Source organism: Mustela nigripes, chromosome 1 (genome assembly GCF_022355385.1).
Source record: "Mustela nigripes isolate SB6536 chromosome 1, MUSNIG.SB6536, whole genome shotgun sequence".
Taxonomy (NCBI): Eukaryota; Metazoa; Chordata; class Mammalia; order Carnivora; family Mustelidae; genus Mustela; species Mustela nigripes.
This window is the reverse complement of record NC_081557.1, coordinates 259,659,858-259,676,734: the sequence shown is the minus strand read 5'-3', so window position 1 is coordinate 259,676,734 and position 16,877 is coordinate 259,659,858. Positions and strand designations below refer to the sequence as shown.

The window sequence follows — 16,877 nt, the reverse complement described above, 5'->3', positions numbered from 1 at the left end:
CTGAGGGTTGCTGGGGGGAGGGGGTTTGGGAGAAGGGGGTGGGATTATGGACATTGGGGAGGGTATGTGATTTGGTGAGTGCTGTGAAGTGTGTAAACCTGGCGATTCACAGACCTGTACCCCTGGGGATAAAAATATATGTTTATAAAAAATTAAAAATTAAAAATTAAAAAAAATAAAATAAATAAAATAAAATACATAGAATGGTTACAGAATTTGTAGAGCTAAAAAGGATCTTAGAGGAAATGCAGCTCAAAACTCTCACCTTACAGATGAACAGAGGAGCCCGGAGAGGTTAAAGTGATTTGCTTGTGGTGAGGCTTGCGGCTATTCCACTAACTGGAAGAAACAGGGAAAGGGACCCAGACGTTCTCAAGGCAGCGCTCATCCCAAGAATGGAGAGCTTATGAACAGGTGAGGCCAAGCAGGCTGTTTCCTTTTTCCTCCTGCCTTTTCATAAGCTCTTCCAACACCTTTTATTCCCCTCCTCTCCGTTCTTCCCACTTCCTGTTCTTCTAGGTGCTTCTTCCGGTTCTCATCCATCGCTCTTTCCAAGTTCCTTTTGGCTGCAGAGGGAACAGACCTCGAGCCTCCACAAAATGGCGCGTAAATTTCCCAAACTTCTCATAGCAGAAACCCAGAGCCAATCACTCCCATGCACCCTTCTGTCCATCAGCAGTTCCTGGCAATTCAACTCATTTGTCTCTTCCTCTTTTGTCCCCAGTCTAGTCTAACCCAAAATCATTTCTCCGTCGAATCCTAGCAACAGTCTCCCCACTTTTATCTTTGTCCTCCTGGAATGCTTTCTCCAGGTATCAGCCAAAGGGATCTTCTTTAAAATGCAAATTTTCTCTAGTAGCTCCCCAGTGCACACGCAATACAATCCTAAATCTTTAGCACAGCATGAAGGGCCATGAATTAACTGGGACCTGTCCTCCTCGGGCCACTTCTGCTCTGTTCACATGGGCCAGCCATACCATTCTCATTTTCACTTCTCAAAGAGGCCTACCTCCTTCTCACCTCGGGGTCTTCCCCCATGCCTGCCTGTGATTCTCCCATTATTCTATTATCCTTTAAGGTTCAACTTAATGTCACTCTTTTGGAAATATATACCTCTCACACACACTCACCCGTGTTCATGATACACTCCTTAAATTATCCTATCAACCAACCTCATCCTCAGATAATGACTGGCTTATTTGACTGAACATTAACTGTGGCCCTAATCAGAATATGTTCAGAATCCTGTTCAAGGATACATATAAGCCTGGAAACGCAACATGTTGGAGTTCATATCTACAATTATACTTAACATTTTGATAAACTTAAAGCAAAAACAGGAGGAAAAAAAGCACTAGGCATCAGTTCAAGTTAGTAAGAAGAGCTAACATAGATACTAATCGACTCATTTGTTGACTACAAGGTATCAGTATTATCTTTGGTCTGAAACCGTTCTGGAATCCCAGCAACCACTGGCAAGAAAGCAGCAACCACTGGCAATAAATTAAAGGCAGGGAATATATCCAAGGGAGATCGTATCTTAAATTTATAGGGTTCATCCTGGGGATTTCAAATTAATTTACTTATACTCTTAACAAAACTAGGAGATAGGGAGGCACAAATACTATTTCTTTGTAGAACAAACTGACATTCATAAATTACATAATCTGTCAATGGCTTATTGTCAATATTGAAGTATTTTTTCAGGTACTGTCCAAGAACCCTCAGAGCCATGTCTGGCAGCTAGATAAGAAGATAAATTACTAACTGCACTTTGCATAAAGGAAATGTAGCCACATAAGCATGAGTGGCCTCATGTCACCCACAAAGGCAGGCACCAGGCAGGGCACAGCCAGAAATAGACGTAGGTTTTAAGACTCCCGGTTCTCCACTATGTGCTCTAACCCACGGCGCAGACTGAATGAAAGTACCTAAACAATCAGTTACTGATCTACTTTGTCGAATACATGTATCCATTGGATTCAATTATGAGCTTTCGGTCTACGTCCAAGACACTTTCTCTATTTTTCAGTAGGGATAGAATTACTTGCTGAAAACTGAACAATCCGCTGGAGGGGGGTTGGTGATTTAACTGAACTACAAATGTGCAGTTCTGTCCCTCTAATGCTTATCTGTTGGCCAATATCACTAAAATTCAAAACCTACTTTTTTTTCTAGACGAGCTGGCCTGCTAAAAGTTATTGAGCATTCCACCATGAAAAGAGTCCATGAAATAATGTCTCAAAAGGCTTAAGTAGGGATTATTCTCTTTTCAAAGTCATCATATAAAGAAAGGTGAACACATTGGATACAGCACTGCCTTCTCATTCTAACTCCACGGAAAGGTAAAACAATGCACGGGATTTAAAAGCTTTTGCAGCTATTCAGAGAAGGGAGTTATTTAAGTCACCCATACTGCTGATTCAATGCACGTCACTCACCACCACCCCTACCTTCACCTCATCCCACCTGGCAATCAGCAGCCTCAGGGGCACAGCCCTTGGAACCTCCTGGAAACTCCTGTCATGGCAGGTTCTCACCTCAGTCCTCTAAATGCTATCAACTGAGAAAGTAAAATAAAATTGGAAGGGGAGGTGAACCATGAGAGACTATGGACTCTGAAAAACAATCTGAGGGGTTTGAAGGGGCGGGGGGGGTGGGAGGTTGGGGTACCAGGTGGTGGGTATTAGAGAGGGCCCGGATTGCATGGAGCACTGGGTGTGGTGCAAAAACAATGAATACTGTTATGCTGAAAAAAAAAAAATTTTTAATGTAAAAAATTATAAAATAAAATTATAAAATTATAAAATTATAAAATAAAATAAAATCCTCTGAGCAAGCTCACCACAGCAACAAGAGCGCCTCAACTGAGCTTTATTCAGCGTTATCCTAGTTTTACTCCCTCATCAGACCCAATTCTCAATTCCCCCCAATGATTCTGAATCTTCTGATGACAAAAATAGGGAAATATTTAGCTCAGGATTATTTCTATACTATTGCATAATCTCACTTAATTGGCACCTAAATTACATAATAACCAACAAAGAACAGAATTATTCTAGTTCATGCTGGGTGGAGAGGAGGAATATATACATCTCACAGAAAATATGTTTAGACACGTGATAGATATAGATATATCATGACCCCTGAATCCTCTTCATTGGTGGGAAAATACCATACACTTAAATCTGTTTTCCAGAAGAAGCAAATTTATAGGCTTCATTAGACAATGGGCACACACCTGTATTTTAACCTGTACACAATTATACTTAATATGCCTCTTCTTGGAAAAGAAGACAATTTTACAAATTAGGGCAATATGTATCAGACCAGTCTAACCAAGAAAATCAGATCTCACACCCAGAGCTTAAAGGGAACCAGAATGAGACCAAAGAGAAACAAGAGAGCAGGCCTTGGGAAACTTAGCTGGATCATTCTGCTTACCTTTTCCAAGACAAGAAGCAAAAGATAAGTCTGGTTAGGAAGGCAAAGGATAGATGTTGGTACAAATGAATCAAGCAAATAAAAAACACTTGGACCAGGTAGAATTTTTGGAACGAAATTATTGAAAATTATTGTTGAAATTGTATCATCCAGAAAGAGAAAGTATAGAAAGTGGTGCAGTAGAAAGCCCCCCTGTTCCCAATGCTAGGTGCAGCAGCAACATAGATTCCAGTAATTATCAAAGACAATTCTATGGGAAAGGGCACGTTCTATTACCCCATTTTACAGAGCAAGAAACCCAAAATCCAAGCTGCAATGTGCTCCCTTCACTTATGTAATGATTCCGCAACAGATGAGACAAAAGTTTTAAAACTTATATTCCCAAATGGATGCTTAGCAACTCAGCTTTAACAATTGTCCTAATTTTAAAAATGAGACAATAGGGGCACCTGGGTGGCTCAGTGGGTTAAGCTTCTGCCTTCTGCTTGGGTCATGGTCTCGGGGCCCTGGGATCGAGCCCCACATCAGGCTCTCTGCTCAGTGGGGAGCCTGCTTCTCTCTCTCTCTCTCTCTCTTCCTGCCTCTCTGTCTACCTGTAATCTCTCTCTGTCAAATAAATAAATAAAATCTTTTAAAAAATAAAATTAAAATTAAAAAATTAAAAATGAGATAATAAAAAATAACAAACAATATGTCCCCAAAATAAGGATTAAACAATATGTTTCAAAAATATGACCTCATAAAAAGCTTCTAAAAAGAAATTCAATCTACAGACAAAATTGCTGAAAGTATATTATTCCAGAAATTCTGGATCCTTATAAAACACAACCCAACTACCAAGTTCAATTTCTTCTGGTTTACTGTGGAAAAAGAATGTAGACTTCTAGGACAGAGTGTGTCTTCAAGAGAGTTTCAGCCCATACTGTACTGCTTGGCAAAAACCCCTATAATTGGAAAACTCCAGGAAGGAATGTCTGATTCCAGTTTCAAAACCCATGGTATTACCATCACTGTCCCTTGAAGTTAAAGAAATCTATAAGCCAATATTTAACTTCACTGATGCAGCAGGTATCAAGTAGCTCCTGAGCTAAGCCCTGCCTGCTTGAGGGACTCTGGCGGGCTTCCAGCTGAGGCCAGGATGAGAAAGCAGCAAGGCACCAAGAAATGTCTAGATGGCCACAACCTGCTCTGGGAAACCCATGCTGCTGTTCAAATATCAACCCTTACACACCTCGTCATGTTTCTTTAAAGCTCTCCAATGGGTGGATACAGGTTTCTTTCAAGAAGCCTTTTCCTTCAGCAATATTTGTGTGAGTGTTTCCTCTGTACACACAGGGTCTGACAATCCGACTTAACAGCAGAGAAGAGGTCAGCAAAATGCAACCGGACACTTGCAGCCAGTGCTCAGAATAGCCCCAGCTCCGACTTGGCCCCTCCCTTCCCATCCGATAGGTTTTCATTCACTCCTTCTCGGCAATTACGTTTTTCACCATTGTAATTACTAAGAAATGTCCACCCGGCCCCACTTTCTCTTTACAAGGCTACCTCCCCCAATACACATAAATACGTCATCATGATATCCTCTAGTGAAAAAGAGGGTTAAGTCATTGTGATCTCATGTCTGTAAAATGTTAAGATCCTGACCTCCAAAAAGACAAACATCACCATTTCATTAGTTTAGTTTCTGTCTTCAAAAGACAGTGTAGGAGGGAAGAGAGTGACACAAGCATGTTTAAGGGGCCTCTTTTACCTATCAATATAGACATACAAACAACATAAATGTCAATGATGTCTTCAAAATCAGAGAGCAGCCATAGCAAGACGGGACCTTTCAAGGCTATGTTGTCTCATTTGACTAAGAGCACTAATGGAACCAAATTTCTGACTGAAACTTCAAAGACTTCAGAGGATTATATAAAATAATTCTGCATATGCTTTACTTGGTTTATGTTATATATTCGTGTATTCAATTCTTCCTTTTAACAAATATTTAGTCAACATCTACTCTGTTCCAGACCCTGCTCTACCTCTTTACTTCTATTTCCCTAAAAATAATCCTCCCATAAACTCCATGGATTTTTAACAAATCTCGCTCTTAATGTCCATCAGTAGACATGGGAATTTGTAAAATTATTCTTCCATTTGGACAGATGGGAACACACTTCCTTCTGGACTTGGTTTTCAATGAAAGAGGAAAACCACCACAATATATCATAATAGCTTTGAGAGCACTGATCACACTTCAGAAATGGAGACACGTTTCAGCCCATATTGTCTTGCTGTATTTTATGCTTCCTGAGTTGCTGGTTAGACTTGATGTTAAGAAAAGGCCCCTCCTCATAAAGTCAGAGTTGCCAAGGCTTGCTGGGAAGTTACCTAGCCCAACAGAGCCAAGGCCTTATCTCAAAGGATAAGGTGGAGTTTGCTCTTTTCCCCTATTGCAAAATATGAGAATATTAAGTAATCTGTTTATATCATACAGATCCAAAATCTTGGCTGGCTTTTTTAAGGATAAAACATCCATAGGATTTCCTGTTTGGAAAAAGCTACATGAGACTCTTTCTTCCGATCTCAGCCTTGGTTCACCCAGTAAAATTTGGCAATTTCCCCTAAGTGCATTTGAAATGAAAATTTAGTGTTATACCTCATGGTCAGCATTTCTAGGTCATTCTGATAATGTCAGTTTGTCACCTACAGACCAATTCTGTAGAAGTGCCTGGTCTGGGGCTGGCATCTTTTGGTAGAGAAACAAGTATGAGTATCTGAAACTGTGAAATTTTTAAGTGAATTTATCTACAGTAACCCCTTTGTGACTAAAATGTTAACTTTAAAACTATACACATATACAGATACATTGATATAAGGTAACCAATGCAAGAACAGATAGAAAAGCTTCTCTTTATTTTAAAGATTGAAATTGGTATTTGCCTGCCTTTTTTTAAAGAATATCTCTTCAAATCATTAACTCAAATGCACATGATGGAAATTATGTGAAAATGAGGTTTAGGTCTTTAAATATATCCCACATAAATTCATTATTTAAACAGAAGATGACTCCTCTTCTGACTCACTCTATTCTTAGTGAGCTTTGCAGTTGATGGCTTTCTATCGAGTTTTGAGACCATGGATTAAGCATCATGCCACCCACTGAGAGTAAAGTTGAACCAGGTGAACTGAGGGCGTGGCTGGAAGTCTCGGGCTCTCTCCCCTTCACAGAACTACAGCAGTAGAAGGAACTGTGTGAGAGCATCTAGCTCTTCTCACCTTCAGGCTGAGCTGACTCTGATTATCACAAATTAAGGGACCCTAAGAAGATTTTTAAAACATGAACACTTCAAAGTAACTAAAGCTACTATTGGACCTTAGTCATGCTCATAATCACTTAATAGGAGAATATCTTATTTGTGCAAATTATTTCAAAAAACAAAATTTTGTTTTAAGTTTTCTTTTGCCAAGTGTGCTGCATTATGCTTCATGTTTACCCTGGAAGCAAGAGAAATTACTTGGATAAAAGGAAACATGTGATAATAGGAATGAAAGGTATTCTAGCTCCTGCCCTTTGGATTTCTGATCCTTAAAAGTGGAGCACTTACTTCTGCCATAAACATACCAGAAACTCAACTACTTCAGAATAAGATAATGGCTTGCTTTACCTCCAAATATACCCTTCTTTATGCAGTTAGAAACATGAGATGGACTGGCATCCTTGTGGAAAACATTTTCGCTCATACTATGAATCTTTATCAGATCTCTTGACAGTTTTTATTCTCAACCACTAAGACCACAACTAAGCCATAAACCTTCCATTCCAACTTCTTTATACTTCACCCAGAGTTACTATAAAATTGAAGGGATCCCACCCCCACCAGATGAAGCCAGGTGAGAAAAATGGGAGGGTTGACTCAGAGGGCACTAAATTAGAAATAAATAGTCCTTAACTATAGTTCCAAGGCTTGTACTGGAGGGGTGCCTGAGTGGCTCAGATGGTTATATGACCGGCTCTTGATTTCAGGGCAGGTCAGGATCTCGGGGTCCTGGGACGGACCCCCACATGCAGCTCCATGCTCCGCATGCATCTGCTTGAGATTCTCTCTCCCTCTGCCCCTCCCCCTGCTAACCCAGTTGTCTAAAAAAAAGAAGAAGAAGAAGACTTGTTCTGTAGAGGAGAGTGCACTGTTGGATATTCTCCACCAAATAATGACGCCAAAAGCAACCCTCTTTTAGGGTCTCAAAATGCAGTAACAGGCAACTAGCTAAACATGCTTCGAAAGAAGTGTAATCAGCCCAGTCTTCCAATCAACATGAAAGATAATCTTAGAACAGAAGTTTTATCAGAATACAAAAATATACAATATCCATGCGGCAAGTTTCGTCATCACAAACCCGAACAATTTTACAGATGTTTCTACCATATTTTGTTGTCTTTTTGTTTTTTCTTAAAGAAACTTGACTATAGATTTGTCTGCTATTCATTACATTGTTATTTTAATTTTGTGCTTGAAAATCAAGGGAAGTACTTTAGGAAATAAACTTGTTAGTCAAAGTCTCAAGAAACCCATGTACAATATCCTATCGCAGGAGAGTGCTGTCAATCCTAAGGATCCTAAGGACCTTACGAGTTCAAGAAGTGATTTACATCTCCTGTGAACTAAGCTAGAACATTATTCTCAAGGAAAACACACACACACACATACACGTACGCTCACGCACACACACATACACACACACAGAATCTCATTCCCAAGCCTTCTCACTGATTTTTTCTGTCGCTACAATATTTCTTACGTTCATATGCTATAACTTAAAGATTCTTATCTCCTCTTTGACACTGGGACAGTGACAGAGTCACCACAATGGAGACTTAACACCAGGGGCACAAGAACCTTAAGACACAAGTTTTACTATTTTGTTTGCACTAACTTGACATTTTCCCACAGTCATGCTGTAAAAGCGCAAGGAACCCATAAAACAATGTGAAGTAAAATACTGTAGTTTCCTTTTTCCTAAGAAACTTAGGCATCAAATTCTTATTAGAGTCAAGAGCATAAATGAAGGAGAGAGAGCAGCGGGGGCTGAGGGTACTACACGCTCAGAAGAAACTTAGTAAGCAAAAATGAGAAACATCATCATGGCCACACTGTGCTGACTATTCCAGGAGCGACAAGAAGGCATCCCGTGCCCAGGACCCGGGCTCAATCTGGTTGAAGAATCACTCCAGAACACAAACTACCCACCTTCTTTCTTCCAACCCGTCCCCCACACTGGTCCAAATTTTCGGTAAGCAGTTAAGCGTTTACCAAATGGCACCGATCAGATTAGAGTTTCCAAAACACATACGAATTGGCTCTCGGGTGATTTTAAAGGAAAGAATGTAGAACACAGTTCACTTGCAAGTTTCATTTAACTTTATGAGGACTGTCGATGACTTTGATTATTTTTTTTAAATCTCATTGTAAATATTAATTACATCTTGTATGTCTGCGATGCCTTCAATTACTGTAATAAACATTAATTGAGCCCTGTCTTCTCACTATCAAATAAATAGTATTATGCACACATGACTGATAATTCAAGAGACAAGAAAAGAGGGGCATGCTGAAAAGCATAATAGCACCAACTAAAATTTAACTCTTATTTGGTTTTTAACAGGCACTGAGCAACATTAACAAAAGAGGTCCTGGAGGTTTTTTAAGTTAAAAAAAAAATCTATCACTTCCTAATGAAAACTCATCCACGATCACCCCACTTTATAACCTCAGTTTATACCCATTTTTCCTGCAACAATGATATCATTCTCCTTCTGTAACATCTGTTTCCCCTGTAAGCTGTAAGAAAGGTATTAGGAGATGCTGCCAAATACATTTATATAAATCTAGCAGCTTCTTTGAGTTAGTCATCACAAGGTGGTAACTAACTGGCAAAATATTTATTTTTTTATTAATTTTTTATTTTTTATAAACATATATTTTTATCCCCAGGGGTACAGGTCTGTGAATCACCAGGTTTACACACTTCACAGCACTCACCAAAGCACATACCCTCCCCAATGTCCATAATCCCACCCCCTTCTCCCAAACCCCCTCCCCCCAGCAACCCTCAGTTTGTTTTGTGAGATTAAGAGTCACTTATGGTTTGTCTCCCTCCCAATTATTTTTGACAGAAAGGCACAAATAACACAGGCACCTGCTTCAAAAGTAAGATACCTCCCCCCCCCCTTTTTTAACCATGCAGGACCACACCGATTCAGATTCTGATGGTCCAATGAAGTTCTTAAAATTACTTTCTGTGTGGAAGCAAAATGTGCAGACTAATAAAACCCTATAGAAACGCTTGAGTTTTTAACTTCAAAAATATAAGCTCTATGAAATGCATGAGTGCTATTATCTACGAAGACACAGGTCTATGAATACACACTTTCCCAGACCCACAAAGCTCACCTTCTACTTCTTCTTCATCACACACATGCTTAAGGAAGGAAGCCCCTCTGTCCAGGACAGCTTCATCCTCCATCCTATAGTAATAAAAAAGAAAAAAAGAATGCTCAGACTTCTCCTGGAGCGAGCCACCTGAAGTAGCCCAGCTTCTGGGCAGGTTAACCTGCAGGCTGCTGTTCATGTTAACAGGGCAGAGGCTCTCTTCCTCCTGTGTCTGCTACTCCTTCACGCAGCTCCTCTCATCTGGTGCTTGAGAATACGCCGGTCCCACATAGCTTCAGTTCTAACCTTGAGAGGGCACCCACATGGACAGGTGAGAGAAAACCATCTCAATCCTATAGGCTGGATGTTGGGGATTCTCTCTTTGGGATTTGCAAAAAAGAAAAAAAAAAAAAAAAAAAAGATGAAAGCAAGGGGGAAAAAAAAAATACCAAGAGAGGAAGTTTGGTTTGTCTGGAGTGCTCGTGACGATCGTTTGTGGAAAACCAGCTTCAGTGCTTAGCTCTTTAAACACCCACTGCATAAAAATGTATACCCTCACACACACACGCACACACATGCACACCCACCCACACACAGAAAACGACAGGGAGGTAGGCTAGTGCACAGTGGGAGCCTAGCTTCCAGCCAGCCTCTGAATACCAGCACAGCCCAGGATTCTCTGTTGAGTGGCAAGCTTTGAGTCACATGTTGGCCTTACGGAAATCTGACATCTGGGGATGATCCAGCAACCCGGCTTCAGCCACAGGCACATCTACACACGCCACCCATTCATTCATTTTCCTCGTTCTTATCACACGTCTCTATGTAGATCTGTCCTGTTAACTCTTCCCTGAAGGGCACAAAGTTCTTCGGTCTGTAGCCACATTACGCGGTCCTCCTGTCTCCTTACATAATAGGATCTGCTCTGCAATTTCATATGCTAAATAAGACCTCAGAATCCATCCAAGTAATGACAGCGTTTTTACGGCCTCCTGATGCCAAACATGTTTCTTAGTTTATAGGAGGAGTTAAGGTCTATTTCCATAGTCTGTGACTTCTTTTCATTGCATTAACTTTGACATGCAGAATTCCATGAACTCTATTTATAGTGAAAGCAGGAAAAAAAAAAAATCCCGAATTGCTCAAATGCTGCTTGTGTCGCACCGGTCTAGAAACAAAGAACTTTCTCTGGAGACAGCTGCTCTATGTCATACCGTACAGAAGCTCTGCCAGAGAACCAAATGTTCACGCTGTATCCGATTCGTCCAATTATATGCTCAGGCACTGAATGTTGGAAGTCTGTTTTCCATATTGTCCGTATAACTTATTCCTGGGCTTCGGATATCTGTTATAATCTATGTGGATATGCACTGAATTCACATTTTCCTCTCTTCTATTTTAGGAGCATATCCATCTTGCAAAGCAACCATCTGAGCGGAAAAAAAAGTTGGAAGCTGGGTGTCAGGTAGACCTCCTGGGTTTTAAAAATTGAGCACTGCCACTGAACATATGTATCACCTAGAGCGAAGTATTGAACTCTGGGAGCCTCGGTTTTTCCATCAATGAAATTGGGGGAACAGTATCAACACTGCAGGACTGCTTTAAGATTCAAATTAGGTGACATACTAGAAAACACTCTGTTTTGTGCTTTGCACCTACTACCTGTTTAATAAAGGTAAGTTTCCTTCCTTGATTCTTTCCTTCTTTCTTTTTACCCTAACCTTTGCTGGTGGACAATGCCATCGAGAAACCCATTACCTTTTCACGTTTGCAAAAAATCTTCTTTCAGGGATATGGCTCTTATACGCAATTTCATCCTGATACATATCTTTTTCCTTCTCTATACTCACACTAAAAATATAAAACTAAATGCAAATAGGATATAGATCAGCTGTCAAGATTATAGTAGAAAAGAAAATGCCTTGAAGATTTGAGCAGTCAAGTCATTTACCAGCTTCCCTGAGCCTCAAGATTCCCATGAAGATTAAATGATACAACACATTTACAAATTCAACAAATATTTAGCATCTCCTATGTTCCAAGCATCCCCAGAGGGAGGGGGAATATGTTCGTTAATAAGACACACAAAATTCCTAAGAAACTAATAATAAATAGATGAACAAGTTCTTAGATAGCACTGAGTGCTCTGCACAAAATAAAATGAGGCAGGGGGTTACTTGGCATGAGATGGATTAGAAGAGGCTTCTGGAGGAGGGGACAGATGAGCAGAGACAAAAATGATGGGGAGGAACTAGGCATTTGAAGATCTGAGGCCAGAGTGTTCCACACAAAGGGAACATCAAATGCAAAGGCCCTACGGTGGGCACAAGCTTAGCATGTTCCAGGAGGGAAACGAGATCCGTGAGGCTGGGCAGAGAGAAGGTCACTGGTCGTTGACAGCGCTGGAGGAGACAGGCCCATGGAGGCCGTGGTAAGTAGTCAAAACTTTAGGTGTTATGGGAGCCACTGAAGGATTTTTTGTGTGTGTTTTGTTTTGTTTTATTGAGGTAAAACTGACATACAACATTGTATTAGTTTCAGATGTACATGATTCAGGTTTTGCGTATCTTGCTAAACGATCACAATAAGTTTAGTGAACATCTGTCCCCACACAGTTACAAGATTTTTTTCCATGGGTTGAGAACTTCTAAGATCTACCCTCTTAGCAACTTTGAAATACGCAACACAGTATTACTAACGCTTGTTAAGATTTTCAGGTGGAAACTGACCTGAGCTGTTTCACCTTCGTGAAGAACCACTCTGGCTGCTATGTGAAAAGTGGATAATCAGGAGATCGAAAAAATGAGGAAACTATCTTAGGAACCCAGGGAAGGCTGTGGGAGAAACAGGTTTGGGGGAAGGAACCAACAATTTTTTTCTGGCCACTTTATGGTAGAGATGCTTATTATATATGGGAAAAAAAAAAAAAAAAACAGCTGTCAGGTGTGCAAGTAAAGGTCCAAGTCTGGAGCTTGGGAGCCCAGGGCTGGAGAATGCACAAAGCTGGTGACCTGCGGCCATTCCTAGAGGAGTTCATTCGGGAAGAAAACGTAGAAATTAAGGGGTAGACCTAAGCCCCGGTGCTGGAGCATGTTGACATGTATAAGCAGAGCAGAGGGACAAAAGCAGGGGGCGGCAAAAAAAAAAAAAAAAAACCAGAGAGGAGTGATGTCAACGAAGGACAGCTACGGAGAGGCTGGGAGAGATGGAGACAGAGAGGCAAAAATTCACCTTGGCAGTATGGAGGCCACAGGTGACAATGAGCGGAGGAACCTGCAACACGTCAATCACGGTGCTAGACACACAGAGGGCATCCATTCGATCCAGTCCTTTTCTCTTTCCTTCCCTCATTCCCTCATTCACTCCATAAATATGGACTGAGCCCCAAAAAGGTGCCAGGCATACTGCGAGGCGCTGGAGACACAGTGATGAGCGGGACGGACGGGGGCTCAGGTGCAGTCACATCTGCCTTCTCGAAGACTACCCCTCGCAATCTGGGAGAGGAGGTCCAGACGGCAAAGAAGTCTTCAGCAATGCAGCGTTTGTAGACCTAAATAAGATGGCGGCTTAATGGGGAAATTTTTCTTGAAGACTTCAGAAGCACAACAAAATCCTGGAGGCCTGTACGACCACACGGACGTCAACAGTACCATCTCCTCTTTGGAAAGCAAACAGTAGGTTCGCCCACATTGCTCCTCAGCACGAACCCTGTCCTGTCTTACCAATCTACAGAATTCAACACGACTTCCTACAGAACATCATTTATGCACCCCACCACACTCAAGCCGATCCTAAAGTCTTCTATGGACTTTTCTCTTTACACGTTTCCTAAATCAAGGGTTTATTCATTTGCCTTTGCACCTGAGCCCTTCCCAAAACTGCATACAACAAACACGCGGAAGTGAAGGAGGAAAATCGGTAGCAACGAAAGGAGACCAAGGAAATATTAAGGGCCAGAGCGCTCCTCCTAGGCTGGGAAACCCCCCCGGCCAACTGAAGCGCTGTCCTTTGCACCAAGTTAGCGAGAATAATGATGGGCGCATTCCGGGGCGCTTCGGGCCATACTTCACATTCCCTCCAAGACTATACGTAGCGAGCGATCCGAAACCTCGTTCTTTCTGCGGGTCAACGCAGAGCATCTGCAAGCAACCTCTTCCCTGTGGGAAGAGGAAAAAGAAAGAGTGCCACCCGCGGAAGGAACCAGACCTGCGCGACCACGGCGGCCTTCCCCACAGCGGCCCTCTCCTCCTCAGGAGCAAGTGCATCTGGGCCTCTGCACCAAGAGCAGGCACTCTGCAACGTCTTTGTCCATCTTCATGCTAACTAACAAACGTTGGCTATTTGGGTTTGTGTTCCCCTCCTAAAAGCCTCTCAGCAGTGGCTGGCTATTATGAGTCAGACAGATCTTTCGACATGACCGTCTGACCCAACCAGTCTTCCCTTCTGGCGGTAGGAAGAAATTCACTCATCTAATCCCTCCTCAGGCCCCCAAATCCATCGGTAAAGTGTCCCGCTCCCACGAGCCGCCTCTGCGGGGGCAAAGAAGGGAAGGAGCGCGCTTCTAAGCAGCTCCCCGGGTCGCGCACGTCGCCAGCACGAGGCAAAGTTCAGAATAGATTTGGAAGCTTCTCCCCGGCATCACGGGGATAAGGGTCACAGCAGTCAGTATAAAAACCCCCACGGGGCCCAGGCTGCCTTCCTCCAGCAGGGCCTCTGACCGCCCCAGTCCGACCCCTTCCTCCCCAGTCCACACCCAGCGTGGGGATGCTCTCATTCCCCGTTATTCTGGGGACACGAAAATGATTTAACCGCAACACATGTCAAATCTGCTGCCAAATGACCGGTTTTCACCAGCCGGTCCTAATCACGGAGCAGGCTTGCAAGGGTGACTTAAGCCCGGCACGAGAAACATGTGTGCAAACCTGCCAGCCATGGGGCCTTGGGCGCCCATCTACATTCCACCCCTCCGAGTTCCCCGCCCCAGAGCCCTCGCCAACTGCCAACGTGCTCCCCAGCCAGTCCCCACGGCACAAGCAGCTGCCACTCAGCCAGTCAGCACGTGGCCGGCCGCCAGCGCACCGGTTTCGGATCGCAGGCCTGCCGGGCACCGCGCTGCTAAAGGTTGAAGGTCTCCTGGTGTGCGAGCCTCCGGTGTCGCCTCACTTGCCCTCCCCCCTCCCTCCTGCCAGGCCTCCCCCGCAGCGGTTCACTGTCTCTATAGTAACAGCCTCTGGTTTCAGGGCTGCAACTTCATACAGAGCCCTTCTCCTCTTGACCGGAGGCTTTTGCCAAAGGATGCACTAGCAAAAAGGCCACTGCCTAAGGCGGGGCTACCTGTTTGTCGCCTGGTCATGTCGTAAGCGGCTGGGTCACTCAGACCCGGAGGACTGGAAAACAGATCCCCCAGCCTCGGCACACGGGCCCGGTGCATCAGGGACACGCTGCTCACTCTCCTCCACACGCCCCAACGGGGCCTTTCGGATGACTTTCAAAAAGACACCAGAGGTGCTATGAAGTGTGTAAACCTGGCGATTCAAGATCTGTACCCCTGGGGCTAATAATACATTATAAGTTAATAAAAAATTAAAAAAAAAGAAGAAGAAGAAGAAGAAGACACCAGGGGAGGGCATCCTGGGGAGCAGAACAGCTCCAGTGTCTACACGTCCACACCCGAGTCTGACAAGGCTGGTTCTTTCTGCTCATAAGGCTTAACGTGCACTGGCCAACCTGCTATTTTAACACACCCCGCTTTATCCTCACTAGTTAGATCTGTTTACAACATCCAACGCACCCCCTAACCTCTCACTTTACAGCGGCGTCCCTGTGCATAGCAAATGGTTAAACAGTTCTTCGTACCTATGCCCTCACACACACACCGAAGTGAGGCATCCGGGGAAGGAGACGACACCAAGAGGTAAAGAGTTTTATTATTTTTAGCCAGTGCTGCCGTGAGCAGCCCATCTGCGGCACGCGTAAGGGTCCTTACTGACCAAGGGGCCTCGGTCTCAAGTCTCAGCTCAAAAGCAGGCTGTGTCCCTCCGACTTTGCCGGTCTTAGAACAGAGGGAAGACAAAACTCAGCATTTTCACGAGTCTTTTTCAGGAGCCCCACAGAAAACAACCATCAGTACTGACATCTAAAATTACACACTCATACACACATTTGTGAAATCTCTTTCCTGGTCAAGTCATTTCTAAGGTGGGGGGGGGGACATGTTCATTACAAATCATTTATAAACGTGACGTTCTCTTTGGAATTTTTTAGACCACACAGCGTTTTATGGGCGCCTTCGTTGTCTGGGAAAATCCGCCCTCCACCCTTGCAACATACAAGGAAAGCACAACATCAAGCCTCCGAACACAGGCCACAGGGCTGAGCCGTCTCCGCGGCGGCAAAGAGCACTGCCATCTTTTGGTAACGTGCGCTCACTACAGGGAAGCGGGAGGCAAGGGCAGAGGAGAGATGCTGGGTCCCCGTCCCAGCTTCCCGGGGAGGAAGAGACAAGCACGTGGCGCTTGGCTTCACAGCGGACCCGGCGGGAGCTCCGAACACTCACACTGGGGGAAAGAGACCTCGGTGTGGCACACCTGCCAGGCCCGATGAAGGCCAGAGGCGACTGCCGGGGATCTGCCAGCCACCAGGCAGAGCAAGTCCCCTCGGCCGAGCTGGGGAGTGCCCTCGTCAGTGTGGACATTTACACAGGCCCAGAGCCAGGGAGCAAGGGGTGGCGGCCCCACATGCAATCCGACGGCGGACTGGATCAAAGGTGAACATCGAATCCAGAGCAGGATCGGGCCAAACAGAATTCTGGATTATGAACTTCATTAAAAGTTCATTTGTACTCTTGGGCACTTGTCCCAGAGAAATGAAAACTGATGCTCACCAAAAAAAAAAAAAAAAAAACTGTCCACTTAGGTTCCCAGCAGCTTCGTTGGTCAGAGCCGAAAGCTAGAATGAGCCCAGGTGGCTTCCGCAGGTGAACGAGTAAACAGAGTACGCTCCCGCTCCGTCCGTGCC

The 16,877-nt window shown here is 43.7% G+C and overlaps 1 protein-coding gene across 6 annotated transcripts in view; it reads right to left on the bottom strand.

The window, feature by feature from the left end:
• The window catches only part of SLC4A4 (solute carrier family 4 member 4), a 457,437-nt gene that overhangs the window by 318,719 nt on the left and 121,841 nt on the right, over positions 1-16,877 (bottom strand). For 2 of the 6 annotated variants that reach the window (XM_059385120.1, XM_059385089.1), the window contains exons 1-2: positions 10,310-10,466; positions 9,882-9,955 (exon numbers count right to left, since the gene is read on the bottom strand). In XM_059385120.1, coding sequence (XP_059241103.1) covers positions 9,882-9,955; positions 10,310-10,437 — 202 coding nt within the window. In that variant the 5' untranslated portion in view covers positions 10,438-10,466. Of the gene's footprint in view, positions 1-9,881; positions 9,956-10,309; positions 10,467-16,877 lie in introns of those variants that run through there. The other 4 variants (XM_059385100.1, XM_059385111.1, XM_059385129.1 and 1 more) reach the window with 2 other exon arrangements.